A 14,356-nucleotide genomic window follows, 5' to 3' on the forward strand; every position below is an offset into this window, starting at 1 on the left:
TTTTCCATTATATTTATTACCATCTTTTATATCACTATCTATTAGGAAAAATATTTTTTTAGAAGAATTAAAAATCTCACTAGCTACTCTAGGGCAGGACCTTATCAGCAGTCTTTGTGAAACCAGAAAAATAAGCTTTATATGTAATATAGCAGTCTTTTTGTTTTTCTGTTTTTTCACATGCTCTGTCTGTTTTTTGATTTCCAGATACTACTCGGAATGTTTATGTATTCAAAGGACACCACTACTGGACAGTTTCCAGAGATGGTGTTGTTAACAAGCCACAGCTGCTACAAAAGAAATGGCTTGGACTGCCATCCGTGGTGGATGCTGCTGCTGTGTCAGAGACCAATGGCAAATTCTACTTTTTCAAAGGTAGAGATTAAAGTAAGACTAATAGTAGAGCGCATCTTGTCATAGTTTTTCCACAACTATGTTTCATTGAATGGTAGTGGAGGCCTGTGTGAAGGGTTATCATTATTCAGTGCTGAAAGTAATTAACTCTTTAACTTCCTAGTCGTACAAGTCAACTACCTGAATTTTATTTTGCTCTTCTTTGGTCTGGTTCTCTAACCTCTGCTTCCCCAGGAAGTGCTGGAAGGTTCACCTCTGGACTCGGTTTTCCAGTGACAGGGCTGGTAACTCTGGGTCTTGTGGGAGTCCAATACAAGATTCACTTTCCCTTTTGCGCTTCTGTTGCTTGTGTTTTTCCTTTTAGAGAGTCTGGGTAATGCCTCTTGTTCGAACCATGTGTAGCTGTAGGTACTCCTGCCATCTAGTGTTGGGACCAGATGTGTATGCAAGTTATTTTTCTTTGAAGAAGTCTTTCCAGTAACGAGGTAGAAGCTGAGTTCCAAATCCCTTTCCATGGAGCCCATTCTTCATAGACTCCAAGAACAGCTGGATGTTAAACAAAAACAAATTCACAGCCAACCTCACACCGGGCATATCGTTGCTAAACCTTTGGTTCCAACGCCTCCACTACCACCTAAAAGGAGACTAACTTTTCAAGAGACTCTAGACATGCGGGTTCCTCCGAAACAGCAGAAGAGAGTGGACAAGGCCATCAATCCTTTGCCCCTTCCACCATCCTCACCACCTACACCATCAGCGTCACCTTCACCACCGCAGAATATGGAAGACACATTAGACATCTCACCTCAAGGGTCTCCCTACACAGATACTGCTGGGTATGGTGGGACACAAGATACCTTTGGGACACCACCACAAGATGACCTATGGGATACCTATGATGCTGATCCCCCGGACACAGATTGGGACTTATATCCTGCTCGCCTCTCTTCTCCTGATGATGCTACATCTTATCCGGAGGTTATAGTCACAGCTGTTGCGCTCCGCAACATGGAATTACACAAAGAGTTACTAGAAGAGGACTTCCTCTTTGATACCCTCTCAACCACACAGTGGACTACACACTGTCTCCCTATGTTAAAGGGCACGCTACGACACATAGCAGACATATTTAAGGATCATATTAGGGCTAGGGTCATAACGCTCAGAGGCGATAAAAAAATACAAGCCCTCCCCATCTGATCCCATATACATTAGGAGTCAGTTACCACTAGAATCCCTCATCACTACCACATCTCGCAAACGCACCACTCACAAGCAAGTGGGGCTACCCGGCCTCCTAAAAAGGAGAGGAAGCATATTGATGCTGTGGGGAAGAGAGTCACAGCACAAGCTGCTAATCATTGGTGCTTCACCAGTTCTCAGGGCCTTCTGGTTCATTACGACTGTGCCTACTATGATGAAATGGAGGATCTCCTCCAATGACTCCCAGATGGGCATACAAAACGTGCGCAAGAACTTGTGGCAGAGGGCAATCTTATCTCCTACACCTCAATACATTATGCATTCGATGCTGCTGACACCGAAGCTTAGGGGGATTAATACTAGCATTTTGCTCAGGCGCCATGCATGGCTATGAATCTTTAGTTGTAAGCCAGAAGTACAACAGAATGTACACGATTTGCACTTTGACAAGGAAGATCTCTTTGGGTTTCAAGGTGATGCCACATTGGAAAAGATCAAAAAAGATACGGAGATGGTGAAAGCAATGGGTGCTCTTCAGACACCTGCTTATCAGGGGCGCCTTTGACTTAAATGTGAGAACACAAAGGCTGCCTCCTTAGATGCCTCCCCTCCTTTCAACATCAGCAGAGTCCAAGTACCACCTCCAGGAGCTACTATCTTGGTTCCTTCAGAGGCAACAATGCCAAAGGTAAAGGTTGGTGTGCCTCCCCATGTAGAGCAAAACCTACCACCAAACAATGACTTCCCTTTCCTGCCCCCCAATCATCTAACACCTGTTTGGGGCCAATTACAGGATTTTTTACTCACATGGCAAGCACTTACATCAGACCAGAGTGTGTTAGCCATTATCCAACATGGTTATTTTCAAGAGCTCACTACCACATCTCCCAACATTCCACCTCACACTCACAGGCTATGACTGGAACATCAAACATTGTTCAAACAGGAAGTCCAAGCTCTTCTCCGCAAAGAACCTGTCCCTATTCAACTCCATGGCTAAGGGGTTTACTCTCTATACTCCCTAAAACCTCAAAAAGACAGATCTTTATGGAAAGTCCTAGATCTCAAGCCTCTGAACGAGTACATCATATCAGGCAACTTCCACATGGCCACATTACAAGACGTGATCCCGCTTCTTTAACAGGGCGACTTTATGTCTACACTAGTCCCATTTTCACATACCAATACACCCAGCTCATCGCAAATATCTGAGGTTTCTGATGGGCAGCAAACATTACCAGTTCAAAGTCCTCCCTTCCGAGGAAACTATTGCACCCAGAGTATTCACCAAGTGCCTAGTGGTGATAGCAGCCCACCTATGCAGACAAAAAGTCCATGTATTTATTTCCATATCTGGACGATTGGCTCATCAAACCCAGGGCTCACCAATAGTGTCAACAACACACTTACAATAGATATGCTCCACCGCTTGGGGTTCACCATCGATGTTACTAAGTCTCACCTAAACCCTTTAAAATGCTCAGCCATATCCAAGGGCTATTGTAAACACACAAGTAAGATTAGCCTATTCCAGTTCTTCAAGAATCCAGAATTTTCAGACACTATTTACTCAATTTCAGACAAATCAACAACTCACAGTGAGGGCAGTCATTTGCCTCTTAAGGATGATGGCCTCTTCCTCTCCATAGTACCCCAGGCCCGACTACACATGCATTTGTTATAGGAATGTTTAATTTGACATTGGTCCCAGTCACAGGGTCAGTTAGAGGATCTAGTGTTGATAGACCACCAAACTGGTCACTCTCCACAATGGTGGAATACCAACACCCTGTTAAAAGGGCGGCCTTTTCTCAACCCTGATCCCCACATCACTGTCATGACAGATGCATCACTCATGGGATGGGGTGCACATTTGAAGAATTTCACAGTACATGCCAAGCACTGGGTCTCCACATCAACTACCTCCAGCTTCAAGCTGTACAATTAGTGTTGAAAGCATTCCTACCTCACCTCATTAATAAGGTTGTTCTAGTCTGGGTGGACAATATGACATCCATGTTCTATCTACAGAAGCAGGGGGGACACAGTCTCCACAATTATCCTGTCTATCACAGACTATTTGGAATTTTGCTCTACATCACAACATTCACCTATTAGCAGAATACCTTCCGGGCACAGACAACAATTTTGCAGACCTCCTTAGCAGGATGCAGCAAAAAGTCCTCAAGTGGAACTCCACAAGTCCTTCTCCCATACTTCCACAGATGGGGGTTCCCTCAGATAGACCTTTTCCCAACCTCAGAAAATGCAAAATGCCCAAACATCGCCTCCAAGTTCACATCCACTATTTGAGGGCAACGCAGTATAGATGAGTTGGTCAGGGATATTTGCCTGCACCTTTTCTCCTCTCTCCTTCCATTTCTGGTTCGGAAGCTCAGACTAACATCTCACAATGATACTAGTGGCTCACACTTAGGCCCATCATCCTGGTTCACAACCTGTCTTTGACCTCCCTTAGTTCCCCATGAGAAACACCCTAACAGGCCGAGCCTTCTCACTCACAGCCATGTAGAAATCAGACCCCCAGATCCCAAAGCTCTCAACTTGGCATCTGCGTGTCTTGGCGATCTGGCTTCTGAGGTCATAAGAGTTTGTTTACCTCAATCTGCCACCTGAGTGAATGAGCATTCTTAAAGAAGCCTGTAGGCCTACCACGAGCATACTGCGTGGCAAAATGGTAAAGGTTTGTCTGTTATTGTCATTCAAAATATATTGATCCTTTCAAAGCCAACGTACAAGACATTATCTGCTACCTGCTTCATTTACAAAAATATGGCCTGGCATTCATATTCATAAGTTTACATCTTGCTGCAGTGGCTGCCTGTTTACAGAATATACATCACATCTCTTTGTTCAAAATACCAGTCATTAAAGCCTTCAAGGAGGGGCTCAAAAGAGTTATTCCGCACGGGTTCCACCTGCACCCTCATGGAACATCATCATTGTTCTTACATGACTTATGGGCCCTGCATTTGAGCCCCTGCATACATGCCCTCTTCAGTACCTCTCTTAGAAGGTGGCATTTCTAATTGCTATTACCTCATTTAAACATGTTAGTGAGCTCCAGGCTTTAACCTTGGAAGAACCTTTCTACCAACTACATAGTGACATTGTGGTTCTCCGCACCAACCCCAAATTCCTCCCTAAAGTTGTCCCTCATTTTCACCTCATATGAATTACTGTTTTTTTTCCACAACCAGATTCAGTTCTGGACTCTCCACACATTAGATGTTAAGAGTCCTTATGTTCTACATTGATAGAACTAAAACGTTCAGGAAAACAAAACAACTATTTGTTGCTTTTTCTGCACCCCATAAAGGAGAGACCATATCCAAATCAGGTATAGTCAGATTGATAGTTAAGTGCATTCAAACATGTTATGATAAAGCCAAAATAACTCTACCTACACCTCCTAGAGCACACTCTTCTAGGAAGAAAAGAGCATTCATGACTTTCCGAGGAAATATTTTGATAGCTGACATATGCAAAGCAGCTACATGGTCTACACCACACACCTTCATTAAACATTATTGTGTGGATGTTCTAGAACGCCAACAAGCCAGTGTAGGTCAGGCGGTGCTACGTTCACTTTTTCAGACAACTGCAACACCCACAGGTTAGCCACCGCATCTCTGGAGGGCTTCTTTATAGTGTATGCAAAGCATGTGTATCTACAGCTATACATGCCTTAAAGCAGAATATGTTACTTACCCTGTAAACCTCTGTAGTGCTGCAGATTCTAACGTGCCCACCCTCCTTCCCAGACACCTGTGGACATTGCAGTTTTTTACTTTACATTCACATGGACTTCTCATTATTTACACTTACTTACACGTCACACTCTGGAGCCCTTTTGTGCCAGAAGCTGATGTTTTGATGGGAGCAGAGGCAGACTGTTTGTCTGAGGTACTGTGCTGGGTTGTTGGGACCCTGCTCTTATGGGCAGGATGGGGGGTGGAGGGGGAGGGAAGAGGTCATGATGTGCAAGGAAAAGCTTCTTAGGGACGTTGGGGTGGGATGTGGGAGGAGGGATGGGAGTGGAGGTTGAGGCAGTGGTTTTCAGAGGTGTACGGCTGCTGAACTTGGGTGCAGGTGCATTGGGCAGTGTGCCCATTTGAGGTGGATGGCTTTTGGGAGTCTGAGTGCGTGAATTTGTGTCTGTTAGGAGGTGGGCCGACAAGGTGGGAGAGGACAAAGGGGACGCGTGGATGGATGTTGTGGAGGTGTCTGCAAGTGAGGTGTGTGTGCTGCTTGATTTGGTGATGGTGGTGGTGGCTGTTGATGCAGTGCATGCAGGTGTGAGTGTGGATGTGACTGTGAGGGAGGAGGAGGACGGGAGACAGTGGAGGCAGTGGATGTTGTTGTGTGCACAACTGTCTGTTGTTTGTGTGAGTGCTTGTGGCCTGAAGTGTGCTGCCAGTGTTTGACTGTGCTATTCTTGTTTGATGTTTTGTGTGCATGCTTGTCTGTATGCGTGCATGGGATGGGTTGGGGGTGAGGAGACTGGGACTGAGATCTCCAGGGTCTTTAATGTGACAGTCGAACCACCACAGCAGAAGCGGTCCTGACCGCCACCGTGAGGCTGGCAGTCTCAAGACTGCCAGCCTCGTAATGAGGCCCTTAGTTGCATTAATAGTAGTGTTTTACTAGTATGTTGTTTATTATGTTACATTATGGTATGTTACATATATTATGATGATTAAGTGCCACATTACGAGTTTGGTGGTCAGATGAGCCGACCGCCAAATTTGCGGGGAGGACACCACTGTCATACTGGTGGTGTCCCCCCGCAACCATATTACAATGTTCCCACTGGGCTGACCAGTGGGTACAGAGCTTCGATATTGGTCTCGGCTCCCTTAAGGGAGCCAAGGCCAATTCCGTAGCACACCAGCACCATCCGAATGTGCACTGTCTGAGCGTAAGCATGGGCAGTGCAGGGGCCCACTGTGGCCCCCGTCACTAGCTTTCCGCTAACCTTTGCATGGCGGGGTGAGTTGGAATCAGCCAGGCAGCGCCGAGTTCAGCGCAGCCGGGCTGAACCCAACTCAGACCGCTGTCAGTCCGTCAGGAAAGATGTTCCTGTTGGTGATCAGTGGTCCTGTGGCGGGTCTGCCCGCCAGGGTTGTAATGTGGTGGTCAGACCTCCAGCAGTGCGGCGGTTTGACTGTCACTGGGAGTGTGTCAGTCCTCAGACCGCCACACTCTTAATGAGACCCTAAGTGTAATGCATATGTATTTTTGGGAATGCAGTGTATTTTTGTCAACGTACATGTCATATGGACATTGGGAGTTACCTTTTTCCTAATAAACACTACATGTCATAAAACAATCTTTGTGATTGTCATTTATAACAACGAAAGCTATGCATCAACCAGTTGACAAAGATACAGTGGTGTCACACCTTCATCAATAGGCATCCCCTACATCGATAAAGTAGACAAACAGGGCCAGACCCCAGTTATCCAGACAAGCCCGGTTGGGAGGGTTGCAGCTGTATGGCGGCTCTGATTATATCACTAGGCATATGGGCAGAGGCAAGGTGCCAGACCCATGTATAGGTGCTGGTTGAAATATGGTTGTCAAGGGAAAGCCTGTGGGTGGGGAGCACTCCCAACAGAGTGAGTGACTGGGGGACAACTAAAATGGAGTTGAGCCATGACGGGGCATCAAGGGGCCAACTGGGTCAACCATGAGGGAGAAAGAACGAAGAGATAAAAAAACTGAGCCTGACTAGGGAGGGAGGGAGGGAGGGGCTCACCTGTTCCATAGCTCATGAGAAAGAGATATGATTGTCCAGGCAGGGGGTGTTGCATGGGGTGCCCAGGAGAGGGGGTGCCCAATGAGGGAGGTGGGGAGTGGACACCCCTCTACTCCCACAGAATCATCCACAGCACCAGAGAAGGCGAGTAAATGAATATATGGAGGGCTCTGTGTCTGGGAGGAAAAGCATAGGTGTTCAAGTCAAGATATATAGTCAGTGAGGGGCTGCCAAAGGCAGATGAATTTCTTGTGAAAGTGTGCTACTTTGTGTGACATTTTTCCATAGCTAGCGTGTTCCACATTTGTGTAAACCAGACCACCACTGAGGGAGCTGATGAGGTCTTCCAGCCCAGAGCCCTAAGTTGCTTCTCTGTTCCTGACATGTGGCGGACAAGGTACCAGACTGCATTGGTCATTGCCTTTGGGATGACCAGCAGAATTCCCAGTATGAGTGTGCAGTAGTCGAATGGGATGAGAAAGCCAAGTATGCTCTTGATGTGGCTGAGGGCTGCCTTCCAGAAAATATTGATATCCGAGCAAGACCACCAGATGTGCTAGAATTCCACTACTTGTGTGCTACACCTCCAACAGGTGTCCGTAGAGGTGGCGAACATGGTATGTAGGCACGCAGGGGTGTAGTACCATTGTAACAGTTTATAGGCCGATTCCTGCTGGGCAGCACTCCTGTGTATCTTGGGGATCTCATGCCACAGGAGCTCCCATTGCTTCTGGGAAATGCCTAGGATACTCTCCTGCTCTCATTTGGTCTGACAAGGATGTTGGGGAAGTGTGCGGGATTGCTGAAGGGTGCTGTAAGCTTTGGAGATAGAACCATTGGAGCCCTCAAAGCAACCACAAGGGTCTCGAAGGGGGCCCCTGCAACATTGAGGGGAGAAAGAGCACAATGATGAAGCTGAAAGTATTGGAGGGAATTTGGGTTCCCATACTTCAAAGGACTTGATTGTTGGTCCCTGGAAGAGGTCTTGTAACGTCCTACACCTGCCCAGTCCTGGCAGGTGCCCGGAATGATTGGCATGAATTCCAGATTACATGCTTTTGGAGTGTGAGAGGAAGGAGAAGAGGTAAGGCCTCCCTTAACTGGCACCCAGTCCCAGATTTCCAGGACTGTGTGGGTCGGGTTGCTAGGTATGCACTGCAGTGGTGAAAGTGTTTCAGGAGTCAGGCCAGGTCCCGAAGGGGTCCGCAGGCCACTATCTGATCCATATGCAGCCAGTGTTTTTCTCTCTCCCTGACCACCCATTCATAGATGAAGCACAGTTGGGCAGCCCAATAATAGTGTAAAAGATAGGGACAAGCAAACCACCCCGCCAACCTTCCATCCCCATCTGGATTCACGTAGCATGTCTTATGCATCAGGAGGGTCTTGTGTTGTCGTTCCCCAGGGGGATGCCAGCTATTGAGCGGTCCTGCCAGATACTGATGGGCAGGAACTCCACCATGAAGGCAAAGAGCAGAGGGGAGAGAGGGCATCCCTGCCCGGTGCCTCTGTGCAGGGCGAAGGAGTGGGTGGTCGGCCGTTTAACCGAATCTCAGCTGTGGGGGAAGCCATGATTTTACTGATCATAAGAGGCCCCAAGCTGATTTTGTGGAGTTGAGCAAGCAGGAAGGCCCAACTAACTTGATCAAATGCATTAACTGCATTGAGCGAAAGGAGGCAGGTTGGGATGTTGTGAGCCTGGACCCATTACAAGAAAGCATCTTCAACCTTATTCGGAGCGTAAAGATTAAGGAGGTTCAACAAAGAGCACCCCCTTTCCACTGTTAGGGTTAGTAACCATCCTTCCCGGTCCCCGGAGGGTTTCAGCACCTTTCTGTAAACTCCTTTCTTAAAAAGGATAGCACCCCTGCGGTTATAGTGGAGGTGTATGCCCAGTGTTGGCAGGGGTAGCGAGGATGAACCATATGAGGGCAGTCCTCCTGAAGCAAATGCGTTTCTTGCTAGAAGATAATATCAGAGTCCTGCTGTAAGAGGTAGCGCCAGACTTGTTACCTCTTGCTGGAGGAATTTTGCCCTGTGACATTTCGAGATAGTAATTTAAAGTTGGCCAAGGAGCCCATGGCCTTAGGTCAGTGTGGGGGTCACTGGAGGGCAGTGCCTAAACCTGCGAGGCCTAGACGGCAAGAGCCATGGCACCCCTGCCCCACACAGTGGTCAGACAAGAGGGGAAAAAGGAAGAAACTTAAACCAGAAACAAATAAGTGGGCCAACCGGGCCCAGCGTGATGGGCTTCTCCGTCGGAAAGCAGGTGACCATACCCATCGTACCCCTTAGAAGCCTCACCCTCAACAGGGCAAAAACCCATGTGGGTGGGGGAGATGGTGACAGGGATGCCAAGGCTGTTGCCTGTCCCTGAGGAGCGAGAGCTGTCAGCCGTCATCCCTGGTGATAACTGCAAGGAGTAAGACAGTGTATAAATCTGTGCTAGGATGCAATACCAAGCAAGGCAAAGTGCTAGAGGAAGTCTGGCCCTGAGTCCAGGGACCTAGCTGCAGGCAAAAAGAGCAGATGTACATTGTTCCCCTAACTCGACAAGAGGCAGCTATAATAGGTTATGTGGGGATCAAGGTGGTGTGGAGCAAGCTAGGAGTCTTACTGTTCCATATTCTGTTGGTGGGAGATTATGCCCGATTTTGCTTCGTGAAGAGTGGGCATTTCGCTGGTGCAAGTACTGCTCCGATCTCCAGCCGAACTCAAGATAGGACGCAGTCCCTCACGGCACTCTGGGGAGGGGTCCGGGAACCCCTGATTCGAAGACTTGCTAGGGAGACCCAGCAGATATTTGGCCTCCGTCAAGCATCAGACCAGGTGCTGTTTACCTTTCCAATGAAAGAGGAGCCCAGATCGATAGGCCCACTGATAATTGAGCCCCAGTTCTTGCAGTTTTTTTGTGGCTGGTTTGAAGTCTCTCTTCTTTTTAAGCATCAGAGGAGAAAGGTCTTGAAAAGTCTGTATGGAGTTTCCTTGAAATATGAGATCTGCCTTGCCCCTCACCACCTTCAGGATGTCATCCTTCTCCTGAAAGAAATGTACTCCAGTCAGGATATCTGGAGCGCTGTTCGGGTGGCCAATCATGGATGCAGTGCGATGCACTCTGTCTAAGAGTAGGTGTTTGTCCCCCATGGGTTACCTGTTGGAAGTCCCTGGTGAAGGTCAGGATGCCATCTACTTCTGTGCTTCCAGGAAACCTCTCCCCCGCATATGCAGACATTTTACGGCTGTGATTTTCCAGGTCTTCTTGCTTGGCTTGAAGCTCGATCTGCTTTTCTTCCAGTGCAGTCATACGGCAACAGAGCATTTCCTGGTCCTATGTGTGGGAGTCTGTAGTGTGCTACAGCTCATCTACACAGATGCCCACCTCATTAATGTCTCGGCAGAGATCCAGCATGCAGATTTTGAAGTCTGTCTTTAGGGAGGAGATCTCAGGTCTGATGTCATTGAAGAATTTCTCAATGTAGGAAATGGACTGGATGGTGGACACTTCGGGAGCCTGCAGTGTTGAGTCTCCTTTGCTTGTCATATCCATCAGTTTACGTTTTGATCCCAGGGCGACAATGGAAGCGTCTCTAGAGGTTCTGCCTCCTGGCGTAGCGGGGGGCGCAGAGAAGAGTTTAGTAGCAGTTGAAAGTAGAGAGCATCAGTGCACTGGGGGCCTGAGTTAGTGCTGTTCACTAAGTCACTCACCCCAGTGGGAGACAGTTGGGAGGGCAAGCCTACCAAACATAGTTCCAGCAGTGGTCCAAGTGCAGGATGCGAGGTGTGAGTCCCCAAGTATTCCCATCCGAGGAGTGGGAAGGCATGCCAGGGCTTGTCCTCCCCGCATTGGGGGTCTAACTTCCAGGCAGGGTTCACTCTCTCCCAACAGCCAGAGACCCTGCATAGAAGACCAGAGTAGTATGCCCCACACTAGGTTCTCCATTCTCTACGGAGTGCACAGTTAAATTCCTCACAAAAGTCTACGAGCGATTCACTTTTTGGAGTCTCTTAAGTCTGCAGTCTTGCTGTGTTGTGCTAGGATAGAGGCAGATTGGGCCCAAAATGGCAGCCCCCCAGCCTGCACGATGTGCTGTTGCCAAGGTGTCCAGAGCGCCGTTCAGTGGCAGAGGAGTGCCGCCTTCGTGGGTCCTCAGAGTGACAATGTGGCAGACACTGTAGTCTGGGCAGAAGGAGCCCCAGCCTTAAATGGTATGTCCAGCACTTCAGTCCCCCAGGCAGGTTAGCATGCACCCCTGCTCCTCCCCATGGCCACTCCTTATAGCCAGGTCCAGAGCAGCGGCAAAAGTAATGTTAGGTCTCTTCCCCCGACAAGGTGTTGCGTGGTGCTTGAAGGGCCAGGTTGGAGGGCTGAGGCACGGGCTGGGAGCACCCGGGGAGCGGACAGGAAGATGGCGGCCTGCACTCCTGCGCGTCAGATGGGCCACTCGGTCTTCAGGGAACAGCTGATTGTGGGCGGGGGTAGAGACCACCACACTTTTCCACCTGCAGGACAGTATTACCTCCAGTGGAGAGAGGAGTTGGGAATGGCCAGCCCAGGCTTCATCATGCCTGGCATTGCAGCCTCTCCGAATGCCGCTCCGCGCAGCAGCTCGCAAAATTGCAGCGGGAGTCAGGAGGTAAAGGGTCAGGCCCCTCAACTCTTCCCTCAGATCAGTCAGCCATGAACTTGGGGCTTCCAGTCCATCGGACTCCTAAAGGTGAGCTGGGCCATGACAGTGAATCAGGATAGAGCTGCTGTGATGGCTGAAAATGTGCTGATGGGCCGGCAGAAACACATATCACAGACCAGCAGTGCTGTACTCCATTCCCGCCCAAGCCATGCTCCTCGGGGGTACTTTTATAAAATGGTGTGAATCATGGATTTTTCAAAGTGTATGATTATGTTTTTTGGGTATTAGTTATTTGTTATTTGTTTTATTTCTAATGTGTTGTAAGAGTTTTGTAATAAGTGTTGCTTTTTTTATTTGGTAATAGGGCATATATAAAAAGGATATTGTGTTCTGATATTCACCATGTATGGTGTATATGTGAGTGAATGGTTGGGGGCGAATTATGGAGGTTCCATCCTTCATCCAAGTATGACTGGCTTATCTAGCATGTTATTTGGTATAGAGAATATTAGGATTTTTTCCTTATTGTTTAGGTTGTTATATAAAAGGAAAGGTTTCTCATTATGTTAATGGTAAATGTTCAGGTATTTATATGTCTTGGGGCCTGATTCATATTTCGGCGGGGGGAATACTCCGTTAGACACGTGATGGATATCCCATCCGCCATATTATGACCCACATATGATAGAATGTGATTGTAATATGGCAGATGGGGTATCCTTCATCTTTGTGACGGGTATGTATTTTTTGTGGGTAAATTGTAAATATTTTCATGATGTAATATATTTGTTTTTAATTTAAACATTTGTATAAAATGTTTTATATTTTATTTAAAAAATTGTTTTGTGTAAAATGTGTTTTTATATTTATTAATGATAGTGCTAATAATTGTTAATTCAATATTTATTAATGTTAGTGTAATTTATTGGCAATATAATTGTTGTTGATATTGCGTGACTTGATATTTTTGACATATTATATGTTTATTTAAAGGTGACAGTATTTTTGTTTCTGATATGTGTTACGATAAAAGTAAAAAGCAATATATTTATGTTGTTGATATTTCTGCTCTTATTAGTTAAGTATAGCAAGCCAAACTTTTGTATTAACAACATTTATTTTCCGATATTTTTGTGTTTCAATATTGTTTGAATCAGTATTATGGCAGTGATCTGACCTGTCAAAAGGGGTACTTTCCTACAGACGTCCTTCGACCAAGACAGTTTACGCCTGCCATTGAAATAAATTTGTGGCGGGGTGTACAGAAAAACGTTGACCCTTTCTCTGTCCCCTTTCTGAAGTACTACTCTTCATTCTTTTCCTTGACCAGCAGGGTTTATCGCTGGGCATTCTTAAATCTGTCTCTCAGCTCTTTCTGACTTTCTGCGGCTGCCTGTCCCAACCGTCCTTGCTCAAGTCCTCTGTTGTACACAGGTTCCTAAAGGGTCTTGTTCATCTTTTCCCCTCCTTCATAATTTATAATGTCTCAGTGGGATCTCAGTCTGGTCTTAAAATTCTTAATGTGCGCTCCCGTCTTGCTTCTCCACAATTGTCTCCTCAGGCTTCTGACTTAGAAAACAGATTTCCTTATGGCAATTACATCTGCCTGCAAAGTAAGTGAGCTGCAGGCCTCATCATTTAAGCCAGCTGACAAATTGGTTCTCCGGACACTGGTCTCCTTTCTGCCAAAAGTCGTCACCCCCTTTCATGTGGGCCGATCGATCACACTGCCTACTTTTTTTGCTTCTCCCTATCCCTCTAAAGGCACCCACATTCAAAGGCACCCTCTCATACAGACCACCAGGACAAAGAACTGGCCTCTGCGATGCCATCACGGATTTCATCACCTCACTCGTCATTGAATCCGAACACTATGTCTTCCTGAGAGACCTCAACTACCACCTGGACAACCCCACCGACACCAACTCCACTGACCTACACAACATAAAACTCTGCATTATACACTTCAGCCTCGCCGGATCCCCCTGCACCGCCCCTGTCAGCCACATGGCTGGACCAAGGTCACTCAGCAGCAGTGGACCAATGCCTTCAGCACCTCACAGCCCATCACCACCAACGTGGATCAGGCAGTACAGAACTTTAATGGCTGGATTGTCAGTGCCGCTGACCTGGTCACCCCAACCAAACCAGCCAAGACCCACAGAACCACCCAAAAAGCCAGCATGTACACCTTAGAACTCAGCAAATCAAAAACGCAGGTGCAAACAACTGGAGAGATGATGGCTCACCAGCAAGAACCACTCTGACTGAGCCACCTTCAAAACGGCCCTGAACTACTACCACTGCCAGATCAAAGCCGCAAAAAAAAGAGGCCCTGACCCGCCGGGTCGAGAACAATGCCAACCAAACCAAGGAACTCTTCACCATT

General features: G+C 47.4%; 1 protein-coding gene across 3 annotated transcripts in view; it reads left to right on the forward strand.

Annotated features, from left to right (window-relative positions):
• The window catches only part of MMP28 (matrix metallopeptidase 28), a 451,256-nt gene that overhangs the window by 428,344 nt on the left and 8,556 nt on the right, over positions 1-14,356 (forward strand). For 2 of the 3 annotated variants that reach the window (XM_069226736.1, XM_069226737.1), the window contains one exon: positions 208-375. In XM_069226736.1, the coding sequence (XP_069082837.1) occupies positions 208-375 (168 nt within the window). Of the gene's footprint in view, positions 1-207; positions 388-14,356 lie in introns of all 3 variants that reach the window. The other variant, XM_069226738.1, reaches the window with a different exon arrangement.

This window comes from Pleurodeles waltl, chromosome 3_2 (assembly GCF_031143425.1).
Source record: "Pleurodeles waltl isolate 20211129_DDA chromosome 3_2, aPleWal1.hap1.20221129, whole genome shotgun sequence".
Taxonomy (NCBI): Eukaryota; Metazoa; Chordata; class Amphibia; order Caudata; family Salamandridae; genus Pleurodeles; species Pleurodeles waltl.